At 44.9% G+C, this 19,734-nt stretch overlaps 1 protein-coding gene across 1 annotated transcript in view; it reads right to left on the bottom strand.

Moving 5' to 3' along the window:
• Positions 1–19,734, bottom strand: part of IL1RAPL2 (interleukin 1 receptor accessory protein like 2) — a 1,350,034-nt gene that overhangs the window by 623,742 nt on the left and 706,558 nt on the right. The window contains exon 4 of the mRNA XM_085606684.1: positions 210–284. Coding sequence (XP_085462810.1) covers positions 210–284 — 75 coding nt within the window. The remainder of the gene's footprint in view (positions 1–209; positions 285–19,734) is intronic.

A 19,734-nucleotide genomic window follows, 5' to 3' on the forward strand; every position in this document is an offset into this window, starting at 1 on the left:
GTAGCCAATTAGCATTGCATGTCTTCACTAATACACAGAGTCATTTCATTGAACTGCTGTTGCAGTAAACTCAACCGGTATAAATGGAAAGAAGAAAATTGATTTGCATGTAATAACAGTGGTAATAAACCTTCTCAAGCTACGTGCAGTGTTTCCATCTGTTACCAAAGTGGAGGTTTAAGATCTATCATTCCCAGAGGGGGACTTACCCAGCTGGACTTCTATAACACTGGGCTTGTTCTCCAAAGGGAACAGTGGCTTCGGAGGCTTGTCTGTGAGTAAAGCTGAAAAAGAAAAGGAGAATCAGTAAACACTAGATAAAATACACCACATAGATATAACGTTATCAAGCGCAATAGAGACCCTGATTCACAAAAGTTTCCACATATAAATGTGACTTGATTACACAAAAAAGAGAGCACAGCACAGAAACAGCGTCCCTGGCAGTGGTCGAGGAACTCAAATTTCGGTTGGATCGACGAGGTTCGGAAGCCATTATTGTTTTAGATCTCAGTGCAGGCTTCGATACAGTAGATCATGCAAAACTTATCCATAGGATATGAAAAGTGTGTATCGATGGCCATGAGCTAAAATGTCTTTCCCCTTCTCTGGAGAGTAGAACCTTCCAGGTGTTAGATAATTCCTGCTACTCCGACAGATGTCTTCCCTGAGCCCCACCCTTTTTTCGTTATATGTACTCCCTAGCTGAAACTCTGTGCTCTATTGGGTTGTCATTGGTCTCTTATGCTGAGGACACCCAGCTGGGGATCTCAATATCTCCTGATCCCAGCTCTAGTCACCTCAGTCTGGCCTCCTGTCTTCAGCATGTAGCCAGATGGATGGCTAACTGTAAACTGAAGCTCAATGAAGACAAGACTGAGGTTATGCTATTGGGCAATAATTTTAGAGAGAAAGTCCTAACTCCTGTGCTGGATTGCTTGGAGAGGATCCCAGCCCGAAATGTATGATAAAGATTCTTGGTATGTGGCTAAATTCCAGCCTACAATGGAGCACCAGGCTAAAAAAACTTGCTGCTATTTGCTTTGGTGTCCTGAGATTGCTTATAAAGGCTTTATATCCTCTTTTTCTAACTAGAAGACTAATTGCCCAGGCTCTTATCATTTCACACCTTGATTATGGCAATGTCCTATACCTCGGCTTGCCCTAATATGTGTTCAAAGGTTTGCATGTCACCCAGAATGATGTTGCACAGCTCCTCATGATCTTCTGCTACACCAATCTGCAAAAAAGACTCTGAAAGATCTTCACTGGCTTCCAGTGGAGCAGCGAGTGCAATTGGCCTTATGCATTGTGTACAGATCACTCCTTAAGACAGGGTCAATCTATGCTAAGATCGCTAACTACTCCATACAATCCTGGAAGGTCATTATATCTTCTTCAGCTTACTTGCTACCGGTTCCCAAAATCAGTAGATCTCATTGGGGTGTACGTTCATTGACTTATCTGGTCCCCAAACTTTAAAACACTCTCCCAGTTGAATTATGCCTGTGGACCAATACATTCTCTTTTCGTAAGGCCTTGGAAACCTGGCTCTACAGTAACCTGTTCTCTCCCGGTGGTGAGCTGGCTATAATGATTACTGTTCTAGTACCGGGAGGCCTTTGGGTAGCTACGCGCTTTAAAAGATTCATGGACTAGAATAGAATAGAATGTACAACCCTGATTCCACATCCGGAGTCCACACATTTTTTTATGATTTCAGATTTCTCCCAATGTGAGGGAAAGTCCACCTGTAATAATTATGGACCAGTACGGTTCATTTTCTACTTATGTAAATTAAAGGATAGGCATAGGAGAAGTTAGAATCAAGATGTGTCTCCCTAATGTGTTTACAAAACTTATAGGGTTGTGGTTAATCGCAAGCACTTTCTAGGTAATGCAAATTCTTCAGATGGACATACATGTAGCTCTGGAAAAAGGTAGGGACGAGGGACTTTGTAGATGGGAGTAGGAAACAAACATACACTTGTCCTATCAGGGTGTACTTGAAGAATTGTCTCACATATAAAATTGCTTTACCCACTACTGTAGGAAATTGGAGTATTAGTTGAGGGGGGTGAGAACCCATCTCAAATAATAATCAGAGTGAACCACAAAAGTCACTAAATAACCTGTGCCTAACTCTATGCTCACTTGCCACAAAACAGTCAGGCTTAAATTCGTAAAGTATTTCTGCAGTGAATAGAAATATAGAGAATATTTTAATAAATACAATAACACAAAAGTGACAAAAATCAAATGCGTAGAATTTGAGATATGAAATTCTAAAGCTTGAATTAAAATAGCACCAAAAGCCATTAAGCATTAGCTGCAGTTATCTGGTCGCACTAGAATGGGGCAAAGGAAAACGTTAAGGCTGACCGCGATGGAGCATAGGTTGGAAACAGGGGTTAGCATCATTCCAGTAAAGAACTTAGCTTCTGAAATAGAAATGTCTATGGCAAAAAAGTTGTTTTCAATGAGTTGTCTGTTGGGCAAACTACAGGGCTCAGCAACTGCAGGCTTCTGAAGAGCGAGGTCCCAGTGGTGCTGCCAATGAAGGTGGGAAAGCTCCATGTGGGTGAAGTCCATGCCTGAAAAGGCCTCAATGTCGATCGGATGCTGATCGGCATTGGTCCTGAAGAAGCCCTCTAAGTTTGGGCTTAAAAACTTTTTCAGAAGTCGGGTATCCTTCAACAGGGCAAACCAGCAAGCAAAGGCCAACCAGCAATTCACCTGCAGATTCATGGGTGATCTTGGTTCCTGGCGGTTTTACAGCCAAAAAGTTAGCAAAACATTTCTAAGTACAACTCCTTGCAGATTAGGGACAGGAGGAGTACAGTCCCCAAGGATCCAGGACCTTAGGGCACATCTTGTGGTTAGGACTCACTCCAACAGAGGCCAGCAGCAGGGCCCAGGCAGGTCCAGCTGGAACTGGTCATATGGGCAGTTGCAGAGAGAAATGCCTCCGGACGCTTGTTGTGTCTCTGTAGCTCATACAAGTCATCCAACTGACCCTTGGAGACACTTTTGGGGTACTGGGTTGAAGGCATGCAGGTCCAGTCTTCCTTCAGATTCTTCAGACAGCACAGGGCAGTCTTTCTGATTCTTCACAGGTCCAAAAGGTTCTGAGGAAAGATCTCTGGGCTCCATTTTTATGCCAAAATGCCAGCCTGATGGTGAACGGCAAGCCGTTGTTCACCCCCTGAATCAGTTTTGGTCAGTTCCTCTACTCCCACTGGACTTGGTGCCGGCTTGACCAAAGACACAACATGGAGATAGGCATGAGTTTGATCTATATCTGCCAGTGACAAGGTAGGCATCCTATAAAGCAAAGTAACGGGCATGTCCCCCAAGCCATCCTGTCAAGAGAGGAGTTCCCCTCCCCACACCTAGAGCCCTTTGTCTACAGTCTGGGCACAATACACATCTGTCCACACAGGGTGCAGGTGACAAAGGGACACTGGCAGGAGAGCAATTTAGTTTTAGGCAGGAAAATCACAGCTTTCTTAAAGTGTAATTTCCAAAATAGTAATATAAAATCTCACTTGACTTTTAAAAGTTGGATTTTAAATTACAATTAAAATTAGTCTTTGAGACTTTTTTTGGCTATTTCCAAATAGCACTTATTAAAGGTAATAGTGTAAACCTGTGTTAACCTATCTGACAGTAAGCCTTGTGTCAGTAAAAAACTACTTTGGAAGTTTTTCATTGCCAAGACCTGTAAAACATTAAATATGCATGTGCTACATTTTTAAATACCATGCATCCTGCTCTGCTGTGAAAGTGTAGATGGATTTGCTCAGCCATTGCTGTTCAATAGGTAGAACTAGGCATACTTTCTGTCTTCAGACATCTACAAGGAGTCTTTCCATACACATATGAGAAATAAGCGGTGCCTTGGCCCTGTCTGATCACCTACCTAGAAGCACCTGGTCCTCCAACCAAGCCTGGCCCTTTCAGATCTCTTCTGCTTACCTTAGGAGTCCCACTTTCTCCTTGCACATTCTTGCCTATCTTTCTTGCTTCCTTTTTTCCTGCTCTCACTCTTTCAGCTCTTTTTCGTTTGTTCATCTCTTGTTCTCTTTGCTGCTTTCAGCTCTTTTCATTCTTGCCCATTCTCAGACCTCTTTCACTTTCTCAGCTCTTTTTGCACTTTTTTGCTTTATCAGCTCCTTATCTTTTTGCCCTTTCAGTTTTTCTCACTCTTGGCCATTCTCAGCTCTTTTTGCTTTTCAGCTCGGTAAGAAAATGCCCTTCTTGTGTGCTCACCCCCAAACCAAGGTTCAAGGACAATTATTTAATAAGAAATTAAAATCCAATCTGATGGTAAGGTTGGATTTGTAATTACTATTTTGAAAATGGTCCAACTGAACAGTGAAATTCTCACACAAGGTAAACACAATTAAAAAAACACCCCACAATGATTGAAATGTGAACAGGTCAACTTGGTAATCAAAGAGATTTATATAATGCAATAATCACAAATTCACAATTTCAATGGTTGCTCCAAAATTAAAAGGTGACTAAGGTGCTTGTGAAAGGGTAGGGATGTGATAGTAAGGATAGAATTATCAATATTTACAATATGTACAATAATGAAAGAGACCTGTCTAACAATGTATCAAGAGACTGGCTAAACAACCCCGAGTAATGCAATGCCACGAATGCATTATAAATAATCTGCTTCTGGGATCGATGGATAAGTACAGGTCCGAATTTAAGTAAAGTTGACGTTTTGACCCCAGATCCTATAAGAGGGTGATTCAACCCTTCCAAGGGGGTCTTCATGAGGACCATTGGAGGGGCAACCCCTAGTCCCGAGGAGAGCCCGCAAAGACATTTTTGGGTTTGAAACGCGTAGACCAATATTCACCAATATCCACGGGGATCCCAGTCCAACGCATAGCAATATGCAGGACTAAAATTTATTTTCATTAACAAGCAAAAGCTTGGAAGCCCATGTTAGATAAACCTGGACCCCCTCACTGTACATTAACCAAGAGCGTCATCTGAGAACCTTTTGCTCTGGTTTTCCAAGTTTAGGACTGGTGAAGATTTAATTTTAGCATGTCTATGTTTTAGTTTCTATTATTCACTAGTTTGACTTATTCTTGTTTGCTTTTCAACACTGAGCACATGGTTTTTCAGAAATTAGTCATTTGCATAGTCACAGAAAAGAATGTGGTTTCTCTCATTGTAGTTATTGTGAAAGCTTTAAATATGTTCTATTGAAATGTTACAAAAGAAATATGAGGCCATGTTTATTTAGTAAAATGTACCTCATGCATAAGTAAAGAAGCGTTTGAATTACACAACCGCCTGATGTTGTATTGTGTTTACAGGTTTATGAGGCCCAAGGTGGTTGTAGGTATGGGCCAAACCCCTTTATGCACACTCCTTGGTAGCATTTAATTTGCAGGCCTTGGGTACATGCAATACCACTTTACTTGGGACATTCAAGTATATTTTAATACGGCAAATGGGTGTAAGCCAATGTTACCACGTTTAAAGGAGAGAGCACAAGCACTTTAGCACTGTTTAGCAGTGGTAAAGTGTGCTGAGTCCTAAGGCAAGCAAATACAAAGTCAGCAATAACAGGAGGCTGGGATTGAAAACGCAGGGGAAAAAACATGCCAAGGATGTCAGGTCCAACACTCCCCCTACTGCAAGCTAGTACCAGACATAAAAAATGCATCCTTCGATAACTTCTCTGAACACTGCTAGATGGGAGGAAGACAGAAGTAGGGCTGCACCTGCTGAATCCCTTTGAACTGTGGAGAGAGACCCCTAGTGCTGGACCTGCTTCTACTTGAACACAGGGCAGCAGAGTGGATCTAAGGGCAAGTTGGCTAGCCTACAGTTAAGGGACAGGGACACAAAAGCTGCAAGAAGCCCACCTTTCTGAAGATCCCAAATTACCAATTCCAACTGGACGTGTCCTGCACTCCGTTGGAGTGGGTCCTGACCTCAAAGTGGTGTCCCTAAGGTCCAGGGACCCTATGCTAAGTTTCAACATGTACTCCTCCTGCCTAATCCTATAAGCTGGGACTTAAAACCTTTCCAAAGACTTTTTTGCAAAAGAAAACAGAGGCTACCCCCGGAGTGCCACCAAGCACCAGTCACCTACGTAGCACTGCTGGTTGGACTCATCTTGCTGGTTTGCCCTGCTAAAAGGATCCTGTCCTGACTTCTATTTGCCTGCCTCTTGCAACACACCCTCTCGCCTTTTAAAACACTGTGCTAGCCCAGACATTTTTAATGGCAGACACACCACTGGCATGTCAAAGGTTCACCAAAGGCAAGCCCATCTGCACCCAGCACCAAGAACCCTTGTACAGCAACCGCCCACTGCAGCCCATGACACTACTCGACCAAAGCCCTCCTTGTCATAAACCCCAAATGTCTGACACCACACTGCGCCAAAGTCTCCCCACTCAAACTGAAGATGCATAGTCATGTCCTTCCTGCCATTTCTGAGGCACCTACCCTAATTCATATTCCCTCCCCCAAATGTGCATTGCACACAGAACCACATCACACACACACACCACCGTGCACAACTTCCCCTCCCTTTCCTGCCTCCTTCTCAACCCTTACTCTCTCGTCAAACATATCATAAAAGTTTGGAACCTCCTGCATGACCTCTTTCTGGACTTACTATTCCTCACCAAAACCAGGCTTAACCCGGAATTCCCTCCGGTCATCACATTGGCCATCCCCGCTTCCCCTGATAGAATATAGCAGGAAAAGACACAACTAGCAAACTCCGAGGAGGATTTGCTATGTGTTGGACTTGGCCCTTTTTGCAGGGTCATCCCTGAACTTTTTTGCCTTCCTACTATATTTTTTCTGACCTGTTGTTGGCTGTTTTATGACTCTGGGCACTTTACCACTGCTGATCAGTGCTAAAGTGCATATGCTCTCCCCATGGTAAATTGATGTATGGATTAGTAACTCCATGATTGGCTGGTTTGGTTTACTTGTCAGACCCTAGTACAGTGCACTGAGTGTGCCCAGGGCTTGTAAACCAAATGCTGCTAGTGGGCTTGCAGCACTGGCTGTGCCACCCACAGAAGCAGCCTGTTAAAGTGTGTCTAAGGCCTTCCATTGCAGAGCCTGCGTGCAGTCTGGTACTGTCATGCTGACTGGGCAAGTGCACTCACTTGCCAGTCCCTAAACCTTCCCTTTTCTTCATATCAGACACCCCTATGGTAGGCCCAAGGACAAGGTGCATTGTTAGTATAAGGTAGGACATGCCCTGGTGTGTGTGGCATGTTCTAATAGTGAATTACAGCCATTTTCGTTTTTCACTATTGCAAGGCTACCTGTTCTCCATAGGCCAGAATGGGCAGATTGATTATTACATCTTATAATCCTAACTGACTAAGGGAACATGGTAGAAATTCGAATTTAGTATGCCTGAACTCAGAATGATAAAATACATATTTTAGTGAAGTTGGTTTTAACATTCTGTGTTTGAAAATACCACTTTTAGAAAGTAGGTATTTTCATGTCTAACCATCCAAACCTGCCTCTGCTAGGCTGTGTATTCCTTGTCTGGAGTTTGAGTGACAGGGTCTGGGGAATTCCAGGGGGCTGGGGAATTCCCGGAGACAGGGTGAGTCAGCACAGGGCTGAATAGAGAGATCTCCATGTAGATGGGTGGGAGGAGTTGCACCTTGGACCTGAAAAGGGCTGTGCTTTCCCTCCACAATGCTGGCTCCACCTCCTGTGGTGCGTCTGATGTCTCTGCACTGCACTGTGAAAGGAAAGAAGGAGTCATGTCAACAAAGTGCTCCAGGATTGACCAGAACTGGTTTGGACTAGGCAAAGGCCTCTCTGCCTTCAGAGAACAAAGAGAAAGTGCGTATAAAAAGGGGACCCAGACCCCAGAACTTTAGATCACTTTGGGAAACAAGAAGAAACCTTTGCTGAGGAGTGGAACCAGAAGAAACTGAGGAGAGACTATCCCTAAGCTGAAGTGTTGCTTGGGGGATTGGCCTGCAGTGGTTGCCTGAATGCCAAAGAAAGGAGAAAGGACTTTATGTGCATTTTCATTCAACTTGTGTAAGGATCTCCAAGGGCTTGGAAAAGAGCTTGCCTCCTGCTGAAGTCTCAGGGACAACAGACTTCAACCATCAGCCCCCCAGGGTTCTTTGGAAGGGCCTGCTACTGTATTGGGCCTTCTGACGAACTGCGTGTCGCAAGGAGCTGGAAGCGTGACTCACGGAGAAGAAGCATGTCGCCGTCGCAGCCGCTGCTGTCGCATCACTGAACAAGGGTGTTGCCGCTGTAGCTGTCGCATTGCACTGCACCACGAGAAGCGTCCCGCAACACCGAAGAAGCGTGTCGCTGTCACAGCCGCTGCCGTCGCATCACTGAACAAGGGTATTGCTGCTGTAGCTGTCGCATTGCACTGCATCACGAGAAGAGTCTCGCATCGAGGAAGAAGCGTGTTGCCGTCACATCATGGATGTCGCCGCTGTAGCTGTCACATTGCACCGCACCAAGAAAAGCGCCTCGCCGCCATGAGAGCTGCTGCCGTCGCATCACTGAACAAGGGTGTCGCTGCTGCAGCTGTCACATCGAACGGAAGCGTCTCGCATCGTCGGAGAAGAGTGTCACCGCCAAAGCCGCTGTCGTTGCATCACTGGACAAGGGTGTCGCCGCTGCAGCTGACGCATCGAGTCGAGTATTCTCACAACATCGGAGAAGCGTGCCGCATCAGGAAGATCTTCACGTCTTTATTTCTTTGCACCGAACTTACATTGCATCACCATCGTTGCAACACTTTCGTTGCCCTGCATGTCACATCTAAAGGTACATTGACTGAAAGTGTCGCTTTTAAGATCTAAAAGAGAACTAAATTAAATTCTACCCCTTTTAAAGTAACAGTATTGTGGATTTTTGTCGTTTATGGTCTTGTGTTAAATCTATATAAAGAATACTTATTTTTGATATAAAACCTGTGTGGTGTCCATCTATAGTCTTGTCACTTGATTACTGTATGTTTTCACAAATGCTTTACACACTACCCCCTGAGATAAGCCTGTCTGCTCGTGCCAAGCTACCAAGGGGGTGAGCAGGGGTTATTTTAGGAGTGTACCCCCTTACCCTGACTAGAGGCAAGGGTCCCTATTTGTCACAAGTACCTACCTGTGCCAACTAGAGACCCCCAAATCTAACACTATCATACACAGAGAGAAAATCAACTTCTCCATCCCCTCCACAAACACCAGCTATCATCCACAACACATGGCCTTTAAACCCAGCACATCAAACACCACCTTCCTGGGAGAAGCACTACTCTACCGGATCCCAGACCTAAACCCAACTTCAGTGCCATACATGCAGGCCTTATCACTCATCTGCGACTTTCATCCAACTTATTGATTGTAACTGTTGACCTCAACTTTCACCTGGAGACTGTGTCACCAGTTGAAAATCTAGGCTAGACACTACTGGCTTGCCTTTTGGCATCAACCCAAGGCTTAAAGCCATGCAGAACAGCCGGATATAGAACGTGTGCACAGATGAGGTCATCAATAGAAGACTCCTACTAAATCTGGTGCTAGGCAATTTTCTGCCCTTCATGTAACACAAAACTTACATTTTTCACACGGTGCTCTGTTGCATGAAACTGAGAAAAATCCGGCCCTTTGTATGCAATCTCTTTCAATTTTATGGTAAACCATACCCACTGGCGGACCTTATTCAGTCTTTTGGCAGAAGATTGAACATAGGTGCTGCCAAACAAAATGATAACCCATCTCTGGCTTTCCCATGATTTTGCAGAGTATTCATATTTTCTTATTCAAGCAGGAGCATGCCAAACCTATCATTCAAGTGAAAACTTTGATTTAAAAGAAGCCACCAGGGCCAGTAGTATGAGGTGCATTGTTAGACCTGGCATCATTGGCGTGGGCCTCCCTTCCTCTTTTCGCTTCCTATCTTTTATGTTGGCTGGATTTAGATGCTCTTGGCGCTGTGCCACTACTAATCAGTGCCACAGTGCGAATGCTCCCTGTGTAAAGATGACTGTATGAATTGGGATAACCATAATTGGCTTGTTTGGTTTACCTGTCAGTCCCTAGTATAAGTGCACTGTGTGTGCCCAGGGTTGGTAGACCAAATACTGCTGGTGGGCCTTCAGCGCTGATTTGCGCTACCCACGGAAGCAGCTTTTAAAGTATGTTTCAGACCTGCTATTGCAGAGTCTATAGGCAGTCCAGAACTGCCTTTGTTACTGTGAGGTGCACCCACTTCCCAGTCCCAGCACCTTCCCTTCGCACCATGTAAGACACCCCTATGGCAGGGTGCGTTGTCTGTGACAGGAAGAGCATGTTCTAATAGCGAGTTACCCTCCATTTCACTGTTTACTATTGTGAGGCTATCCGTTCTCATAGGCCAGAATGGGCAGGCTGAGTCTTGCATTCCAAAATCCTACCTGACCCCAGGAACCTGATAGGAAATTCGAATTTGATATGTTTAAGCTCAGAACATTGAGATACATCTTTCAGTAAGGATCATTTGTATATCCCGTGTTCGAAAATGCCTCGTCTAGAAACAAGGTATTTTCTTGCCTAAGCTTTCCTGTAGGCTTTGCTAGTATGTGTATTGGCCGTCTGGTTTTGGACCAGCAAGGCCAGCTGGGTCAGACCTGGCTAGAGAGAGAGATCGGCATTCAGAGCATGGGGAGGGCTGACTCTTTGATCTGAGCAGGGCAGTGCCTGTCAAGGTGAATGATGGCTCCACCTCCCACTGGGCGTCTGATAGCAGACCCCCTCATTCTCAGGACAGGATGTCGCCTCGTAAACCAAGTGCTCCCCGACCCCACCGAACTGGTTCTGGCTGGATTCAGTGATTAGTGACTTTAGAGAACAAAAACATTTTAGGTATAAAACGCTGCGCTGAAACCTTTTTCAAGTGTGTTCCTTCTGGATGTCAAGACGAAACTCAGTCCGAGTGAACAGAGGAAAGGACTTTGAAACTTTCACCAAGCTTGCTGAAGAAACTACCCGAGAGCCTGAATTGACAGTGGCTCCTGCTGAAGTCTCAGGGACTTTAGATTTCACCCCGTCAGCCGTCTGAATTCCTGTGCGAGGAATTCTACTTGCAGGTGAGGCCTCCGTCGAGTAATTCAGAGCCTCCAGTTCTACTGTGAGGAACGCGGACTGGTAACCCTAGTTAACTCAATGTGGGCCGCCGCAGCTAAGAGAGAGCTGCTGCCGCTGAGAGTCCGCCTTAGCATGAACCTTCGGAACCTTCGCTGAATCTGTGTGGGCCGCCGCAGTTAAGAGAGAGCTGTAGCCACTGAGTGCCCGCCGTTGTGCCAGCCTGGTTGAGATCATCCTTTGTCCTGTGGGCCGCCGCAGCTAAGAGAGAGCTGCTGCCGCTGAGTGCCCGCACCTTTGCCACACTTCGCATCATCGTGATTTGTCTTGTGGCCCGCCGCAGCTAAGAGAAAGCTGCTGCCGCTGAATGCCCGCACTGTTGCCAACTTTGCATCATCGAGATTTGTCCTGTGGGCCGCCGCAGCTAAGAGAGAGCTGCTGCCGCTGAGTGCACGCACTGTTGCCAACTTTGCGTCATCGCGATTTGTCCTGTGGGCCACCACAGCTAAGAGAGAGCTGCCACCGCTGTGTGCCCGCATCTTGTTCACCATTGTCAAAGATTGCCGCTATCATCTTGGGGGCCGCCACAGCTAAGAAAGAGCTGCTGCCGCTGTGAGCCCACCATGGAGCTGCACGACAAGAGTCATCGCCACCACAACCCCGGCAGCCGCGTGCTGCTGCCACTGAGAGCCCGTCTGTACCCGAGTGCCCGAATTATTGTGAGTGTACGCTGCAGACCACTGCAGCCAAGAGCTGTGGTCGCTGGGAGTCTGCCTGTCACCGTCTCCGCTTCTTCAAGAAGCTGCGTGCTGTGTCCCCTTCCAACAACAGGTATCTGGTGCGCAACGGGTCGCGTAGACCCAGGCCTTGAACTAAGTCAGTGCCACGTTCTAGTGAAGACGTTATTGCATTTTTAAGTCCATACTAATTCACGTGCATTGTGGCTTGGTAAAATGCTTTTGAGAGTCTTGTGTTAAACCTTAGATAAAGATATTATTTTTCTAAACCTACTTGAGTTGTGTTCTTTTGTGGTGTCCTTACTGCCTTATTGTGCATGGTCAAAAATGCTTCACACACTGCCTCTGAGATAGGCCTAACTGCTTGCTCTACGTTACCACAGGGTTGAGCAGGGGTTATCAAAGGGGGTAGCCCAGTTGCCCTGACATAGGAAGAAGGGTCCCTATTTGGACATTGGTGCTAGCTATTGCCAACTAGAGACCCACATTTCTAACATGCATTATAAAAACAAATTACTATTATCTGCAATATATATAACTATTATCTTTTCTACGGATAAACAACCCTTCTAGTGCTCTCTTCAGTTGTAATCTTAAGGCTTTAATTCAACAGCACTCACCATTCTGGACTTGTAGTTCCAATGCTCCTATATGATGATCAAAAAACGTGATAAGGTTGCCGTGTATGACAATAGTCAGTTCATCAGCTAAACTTTTTTAACTGTGGCAGGCTGCATTTTGCACTACCAGTAGCATGAATGATCAACTGCAGGCTTTGTTGTGTATAATGAATCCTGTGCAACAATAAATGTAACCGGAAGTCCTCACCTAGACCCGAGTACTGCAAACATGGGTACCAACTATTTCTGTGCCCGTTTTGCACTTGCAGCGAACTAGAGCTGAATGTAAACATCACTCGCTCACTTTAACCACCAGCATTAGCAGCGACTGTAAAAAAGGAATAGTGTAGGCAAATGTATACAAAACTGGCACAATAATACGCAATATTTCCAATCAATTTTTCTTTAATTACTACAAATGTGATGGAAAACTGGGTAGAAGCACAGCTTAATATTAGCACCAACTTCTATTTATCAATATACAAAATAATGTAGTGAGAGTGAATGGTACAGTGGAGAGCAGTGCACTTATGGATCTTGATATCATAGCCAGGCACTGTAATTATTTAAACCAATCAGTAATCAGACACCTTCCCTGCTGGGCATCCTCCTGGAGTGCCTGCTTCGAGCTGCAGGCGCTGCTGCTTCAGCTGCACACCCTTCTGTTTAATTGATTTTACACCAGACACTTCCCGCTTATTAACTTTGATCAAATGAAGAAATTGGCTGTGAGTGCTTGACTGTTGCCAATGCTCTGGCCTCTTCATTGTGCCTTGAACTCAGTGTTAACCTCTCTATAAAAAAGAATTCTTGAAGCTAAATTTCATACGCCAGCAAAAAAGACATCCTCCATTACTGTGGATGCTGGACAAGAGCCGACTATTTGTATTATCCCCTGCTCTACTTGAAAGAAAATTAGATTCTTTACATGAGTTAATCGTTTTCACGTATATATGTTGCAATTGTCACAGCCGGTGGATTTGTTTTCGGTTGCATGGCATTCACCACCTGCATTGTAAATCATGCATTTGTTGAGGTCTCCCAACAGACAGCTTCTGCGATCTGCCGCAGACAGCATTACATACAATACTGCATAGAGCGGGCTTTGGGACAACCCCCTGCTCATAATTGGATGGCTTCCATGTCTATTTTGGTTCCTGGTTCCTTATTAGATGTAGTTCCTGCCCATTCATTTGATTGTCCAACCCCTGGGTCATCCCGGCTATATCATTGGTTTTGACTGGATGACTAGTATCTTTCTACTGCTTAAGCCAGGGAACTACACTTTTTAAGTTTCATTTATCATAAAGCACTCCATGAGTGTGAATGTACTGATCTCCCTTTTACGTTCTTTACCTTAATCTCAAATCCCTCCTGCCCGTCTCTCTATCCCCCTCAGTGGTTTTTCTTCCGTCTTGCATTGCGCACTGCTGCGGCTTGGAGTCGCTCTATCTTTCACACTCCCTCTGTCTCGCTGTGTGTTCTGTCTGCTTTCTGTACCATCCCACCCTCTCCTGTTGCCCATTTCTTGTAGTGCACCACTAAGGGCTTTGTCAATACATGATGCTTTAAAAATGTTACCAGCATTGGCAGAGCCAGTAACGGCAACCGGGCAACTTGAAAGTTTATTTTCTTTTTCTTGCCCGACCCCCTCTTGGTGTACGGGGTCCCTGGCTCCTCACTACATACCGGGCACCAGGACAAATGGTGCAGTAATACAGATGGCTTAATTCACAGTGCCCCTTCTCTGGCGTACGAGGGTCAACAATGTCATCTTGCACATGGGCAATGACCCAATCAGTGCAGCAGCCGTCTTATCACACTTCCCCAAGGGAGTCCACTCGACAGGGCTCCCCACTGGACCCTTGTTCCCTCCAACGCTCTTCTGTTCTTCTAGTGGGCAGGTGCTGGTGCTCCAGGCTCCAGGATACGTGGTCTTGGATTCACTGGGTGATGTCCCCTCTCACAGCAGGGATACTAGCAGCTGCTGACCCACAGTCCTGGTCACAAGCAGAAGTCTTGAAGTGCTTCCTCTGCACACAGCCTGCCTGGCTGTTAGGCAGATGACAATTTTTGGAGTCTCAAACTCCCCTTCTTATAGTCCTTTTCCAGACTCAAACATGATTTAGATTCTGGGTCTTTGAATTTTATGTAGGGGGTCTGCTTCTTTTGAAGTGTCCACTTATCTGCCTTCTTGAAAGAATCCTATCACAGCAAGAGTGACTCCAAAGCTGATAGTCCCACAACACAGTGGATGGGAGTGAATAGAGTTCATACCTGTATGAATGAATGAATGACTTATAGATCACAGCAATACCCTGTGGTGTCTAGGCGCTACCTGAAACACACACAGCTGGATGACAGAATAAGAGAGTAGTGTTATGCTCTAAAAAGCCATGTTTTTAATTTCTTCCTGAATTTTAACAAGTTTGTCTATCTCTTCAGAGAGGTTGGCAGGGTGTCCCAGAGTTTGGCAGCGGTGGGTGTGAAACTCTTTCCACCCCACTTAGTCTTGTTTTATCCTGGGAACAATGAGATTCCTATGTTCTGCTGATCTTAATGGTCAGGACGGAACATATGGTTTTAGATAGCTGGCTAATTGGGTTGGACCCATTTGATTTAGTGCTTTAAATGCAATACTGAGGGAATTAAAATGTACCTGCTTGGCCATCATCAGCCAATGTAGCCGGGGGAGAGCGTCAGTTACAGACTCCGATTTAGGGATTCCTAGGAGAATCCTGGTTGCGGTATTTTGTATGATCTGCAATTTTTGGATGCTGCGTTTTGTTGTGCTGGTGAATAGGGTGTTACAGTAATCCAGTCTTGATGATATCAAGACGGATGTAACTGTTTGCCTAAGTTCCGCAGGGATTGAAGGTAGGACCTTCTGCAGAATTTTTTGTATAAGATAGCAGCTGGAGGTGGTGGAGTTAATTTGAGTTTCAAAGGATAGTTTACTTTCCATGATAACACCTAGATTTTCTGCTTTTGGGACAGGCATGGGTAGTGGTCCGAACTGGTCCGGCCACCAGTAATTGGTCCAAAAGGAGGGATTATTGAACAAAAAGTAAGACCTCTGTTTTGGAAGAGCTCAATTTCAGACAATTGTCTGACATCCAACTCCTGATGTGACTCATGCAGTCTTGAAAACTACTTGAAGTGGTGCAGGAAGATCCACTTACAGAGACAATTATTTGTGTATCGTCCACGGGCGAACCCATGACTTTTTATAGTCTGACCAGTGGGTTGACGTATAAGTTAAAAAGTGTGGGGCTCAGGGAAGATCCCTGGGGAACTCCACGTGGCAGTGAAAAGGGAGGAGATAAAAAGTCACCTAATGCGACCCACTGAGTTCGCTCAGATGTGAAGGAGCCTAGCAGGGAGAGCGCCATGTTCCTGATCGTAGTCAAATGGTCCAACAGCAGCCCATGACTGACAGTGTCAAAAGCGGGAGATAGATCCAATAGGATCAGAGCGGCGCTACCTCTGCCATCCAACGTCCATCTGAGTTCCTTGGTGGCCGTAATAAATGTCAGTTCTATGCTATGATGTGCACGGAAACCGAATTGCGAAGGATCCAGGATTTCATTATCCTTGATGAACGAGGAAAGTTCTAAATTGATGGCCTTTTCCAACACCTTTGAAGGGAAGTGGAGTGTGGAAATAGGCCTATAGTTAAGCGGATCCTTGGTGTTCAGTGTGGTTTTTTTTTTTTAAATAATGGAAGTATGGATGATTTCTTCTATTATAGTGGAAACCTCCCAGAAGTGATCATGGCATTGCATTAAAGATCACTGTCAAATAGGGTGCAAATGTCTCAGGCGATTGGAGTAAAATTTTAGGGCGACAGGGATCTGCTGTAGAACCTGATTTAATGGTTCCGATTAATTGTAAGATTTTATCGATGGTTAATGTCGTAAATGAGGACAGGGTGGCAGATGGTGCCTCTATTGTGGGTATTATTTTCTGAGGTTGGAGAGGGGTCTGTGCCTGGCCTTTGGACGGTTGTAGAAAAGAATCATAGACAGCTTTGTCCTTATTTTGGAATGTGTCTGCTAAGGTATTGCAGAATTCCTGGCTGACAGCGGTGTCTTGAGGGACTTACAGTTTAGACAAGGGTTTTACCTTGGTGAACAGGTTTTTGGGACATATTTTAACTGATCTAATTTGCTCTGTAAAATAGGCAGCTTTCTCCATAACAATGAGGTTTTTATATATCTGAAGGGATTCTTTATATTTCTTTTTGGTGACCACATTATTGTCTAATCTCCAGTTTCTCTGAAATCTGCAGCAACGTTGCTTTTGCAGTTTGAGTCTATCATTAAACTGGCACTGAAAACTCTTCTCTTTCCCTGATTCCTCTTCCCTCCTGCTGCTGTTCCCCCCCGAAGTCAGGTTTAAGCGCTGGGATGCTCAAGGGTTACTACGCGCTCTACAAAAACCTTAAATTAAATTAAATTAAATTAAACCATGGTTCGGAAAGGAACCTAATCTGACGGCTAATTATTTTGGGAGCCATGTCTGTCATGGCTGAATCTAGCCAGGAGTGGTAATTCGCGATCGCTGAATCCAAATTGGAAGACAGACTTGGAGCAGATTTTGATAATCGGACTGGACTACTAGCTGATTTTATTCCTGGGTCTGCTGATAAAGGATTCTACTGCCTGTTTGAGGTGTGGTCTTTGTGGTAGAGCAACTTAACAAAGGACTGGAAACTGGTTAGACCATGTCAATGGCACAGAATCGATCCAATGTATGTGTGGATTATTCATGAAAATCCCATCCATGAAGTGGCCTGCGGTGTGCGTCACACCTTCAACCAGTTGACGAAGGTCTAAACTGGTCATCTGATCAAAAGTACTTTGGTTGCCCAGATCTGTATGTCAGCCACAGTGATATATATACCAAATGTTTAGCCCTGGGCCCCAGCATTATTGTTTATGATACTCTTATCAGCATTATTTCCTTCTTGAGATGTGCCCAGGCCCCTACCTTTTGACCTCTCATTGAAACAAAGAGCACCCTTTGAAGTGTACATAGGAAACCTGGCTCTTCCCTCTCCAGTGTGTGTCCCACCCAGCTTACAGGAATGCAGCAATACACACATCTGTCTGGGGGATTCCTCTGCCTCCTCTCCATGTTTCACCATGCAGCTGGACCGGTGCAAATCCAAAAAGTCAATCCGACCTTGCTGGAGCTTGAGTTGGCTACAGAAGTCATGCAGGCGGGTACCACTTCATCGAAACCCTGATGAAGGCAATGCTTTGTTGTGGAGCCTCTAGTCAGGTTCTGCATCATCATCAAGCCATGCATGGATGGCCTCGAAATGGCCCTGCTTTTCAGGACCGGATTGGCACCTCTTGGCAGGACAGGACACACAGTTGTCAGAGTCTAGCAGCTGAAGCAGAATTGAAAGAAGTCTTTAATTTCCCTGAGACTTCAGAACAGGAGGCAAGCCAACAAGCCCTTTGAGTCACTTGGTTCTGGAGATGTAGAGATTCAAGTCCAGTCGTTTTTACGACCAGGCAAGGGACAGCAGGGCAGTCACAGCAGAGCAGGAGTCTAACAAATCCAGAAGAGTCCAGCAGAGTGTCCATCCTTTCAGCAGCACAGCAGTCCTTCTTTCTGGCAGAGTGCCCTCAGGTCCAGAGTGTATTGGGTTGGTGGTGCCAGGGGTCCAGCACTTATACCCAGTTGTGCATTTTAAGTGGAAGAGACTTCAAAGAGAGGCCTTTGAAGTCTACAACCTCCCTTCCCTTCCTGCCATGTCTCAGGACTCAATACACAGGATATGCAGCTCTTTGAGTGGGGACAGGCACAGTCTATTCACATGCAATTGTCAGCTCCTCTTTCCCATCTAGCTCAGGAAGTCCCATCAGCCTGGGATGGGCCATCAGGATGTGAATGACACACCTCTGCTCCCTTTGTGAGTGACTTCTAAAGGGAATTCACAAAGCCCAGATGTGTATTCAGAGACAGGCAGAGGCACAGAATTGTTAAAGCAAGAAAATTCCAACTTTCTAAAACGCTCAGCAAGCTAAAGTTGGGAAGTTATTATTGTTTATTTTGTTTTCATTGTGATCACTGTTTTGTGCACAGTTTTTTCCGGCCAGTTGGTGACTGTGAAAAAAGGAAATGAGTAGACTATGTCTTCTCCCAGGTCACTAATTTGGCAGAAGAGAGAAATAAGCATCTGTACATAAGACTACAAACTCGAATCAGCATTTCATATATTTACTTGCAGTTTTGTATAGTGCATACCCGATAGATATCACAGCCCTTTGCATGGGAACAGTTACAACACAAAAATATTTTAGTTTCATTGCATTATAGTTTGCTGAGGAAATTTGTAACTTGGAATTATGCAGAATAGATTTTTTGGCATACAAGGTTTCACACCATTTATCTTAATTTGTGTGCCTGCCTGTGGCGAAAAAGGTGGATGGACCACATCATCTGGGAGCAAGTACAGGCCAAAAACTGTATAATATGGGCATCCAGACATAAAGGTGGTCCTTCTCCTAATTACATGTGATTCCCCCACCGTCTTCCCACACGCTCGTGAGACAAAATCATTTTATTCACTCCTGTGCACTCAGTGTGACCATAGATGTCAAGGTGTATAATTCTGCTTGTTTTCAAACTACTTGTTTATAATTCACATGACTATAATAATGTTGTTATATAACACGTATGCATTGTATTATATCTCACACCATATGTAACATGATGATATGCTATGCATCCTATATGGTACTCAGAATTACGTGACTATGTAATACTCCCTATACATTGTACTGTTCAATCAATATGGCAGAATGTTCACAGCAGTATCTTATGCACAGGCTACTCCCCCCCCCCCTTTTTTTTGTCTCCTACCGTTCCTACTGTGTATTTATTCTGTTTACCAGTGTCTACCTCTGTCTGCAAAAATGTAATAAAATACTTTGAACTAAAAAGAAAAGACAACAGAGTAGATTTTAATAAATAAAACAAGCCCAAAACGACATTAGTTCAATCAGTAGAACTGGAAATATGCAACTTAAAAAATTGACATGAAAATAGCAACAAAAAGCCCAAAGCGCCACTTGCAACTATCTGCTTGTGCGGGACCAGGAGAAAGTCATAAGTTCAGCTCAACCACAATGGAGTGCAGGTCAGATACAGATAGCAGATTAGTCTTGCTGGAAGGTTGCATTCTCAGTCCAGCGCAAACAGTTATGTTAAAGGTGGTGGGGCATCGCAAATAGCAGAGGGTTG

This window comes from Triturus cristatus, chromosome 5_2 (genome assembly GCF_964204655.1).
Source record: "Triturus cristatus chromosome 5_2, aTriCri1.1, whole genome shotgun sequence".
NCBI classification, from domain to species: Eukaryota; Metazoa; Chordata; class Amphibia; order Caudata; family Salamandridae; genus Triturus; species Triturus cristatus.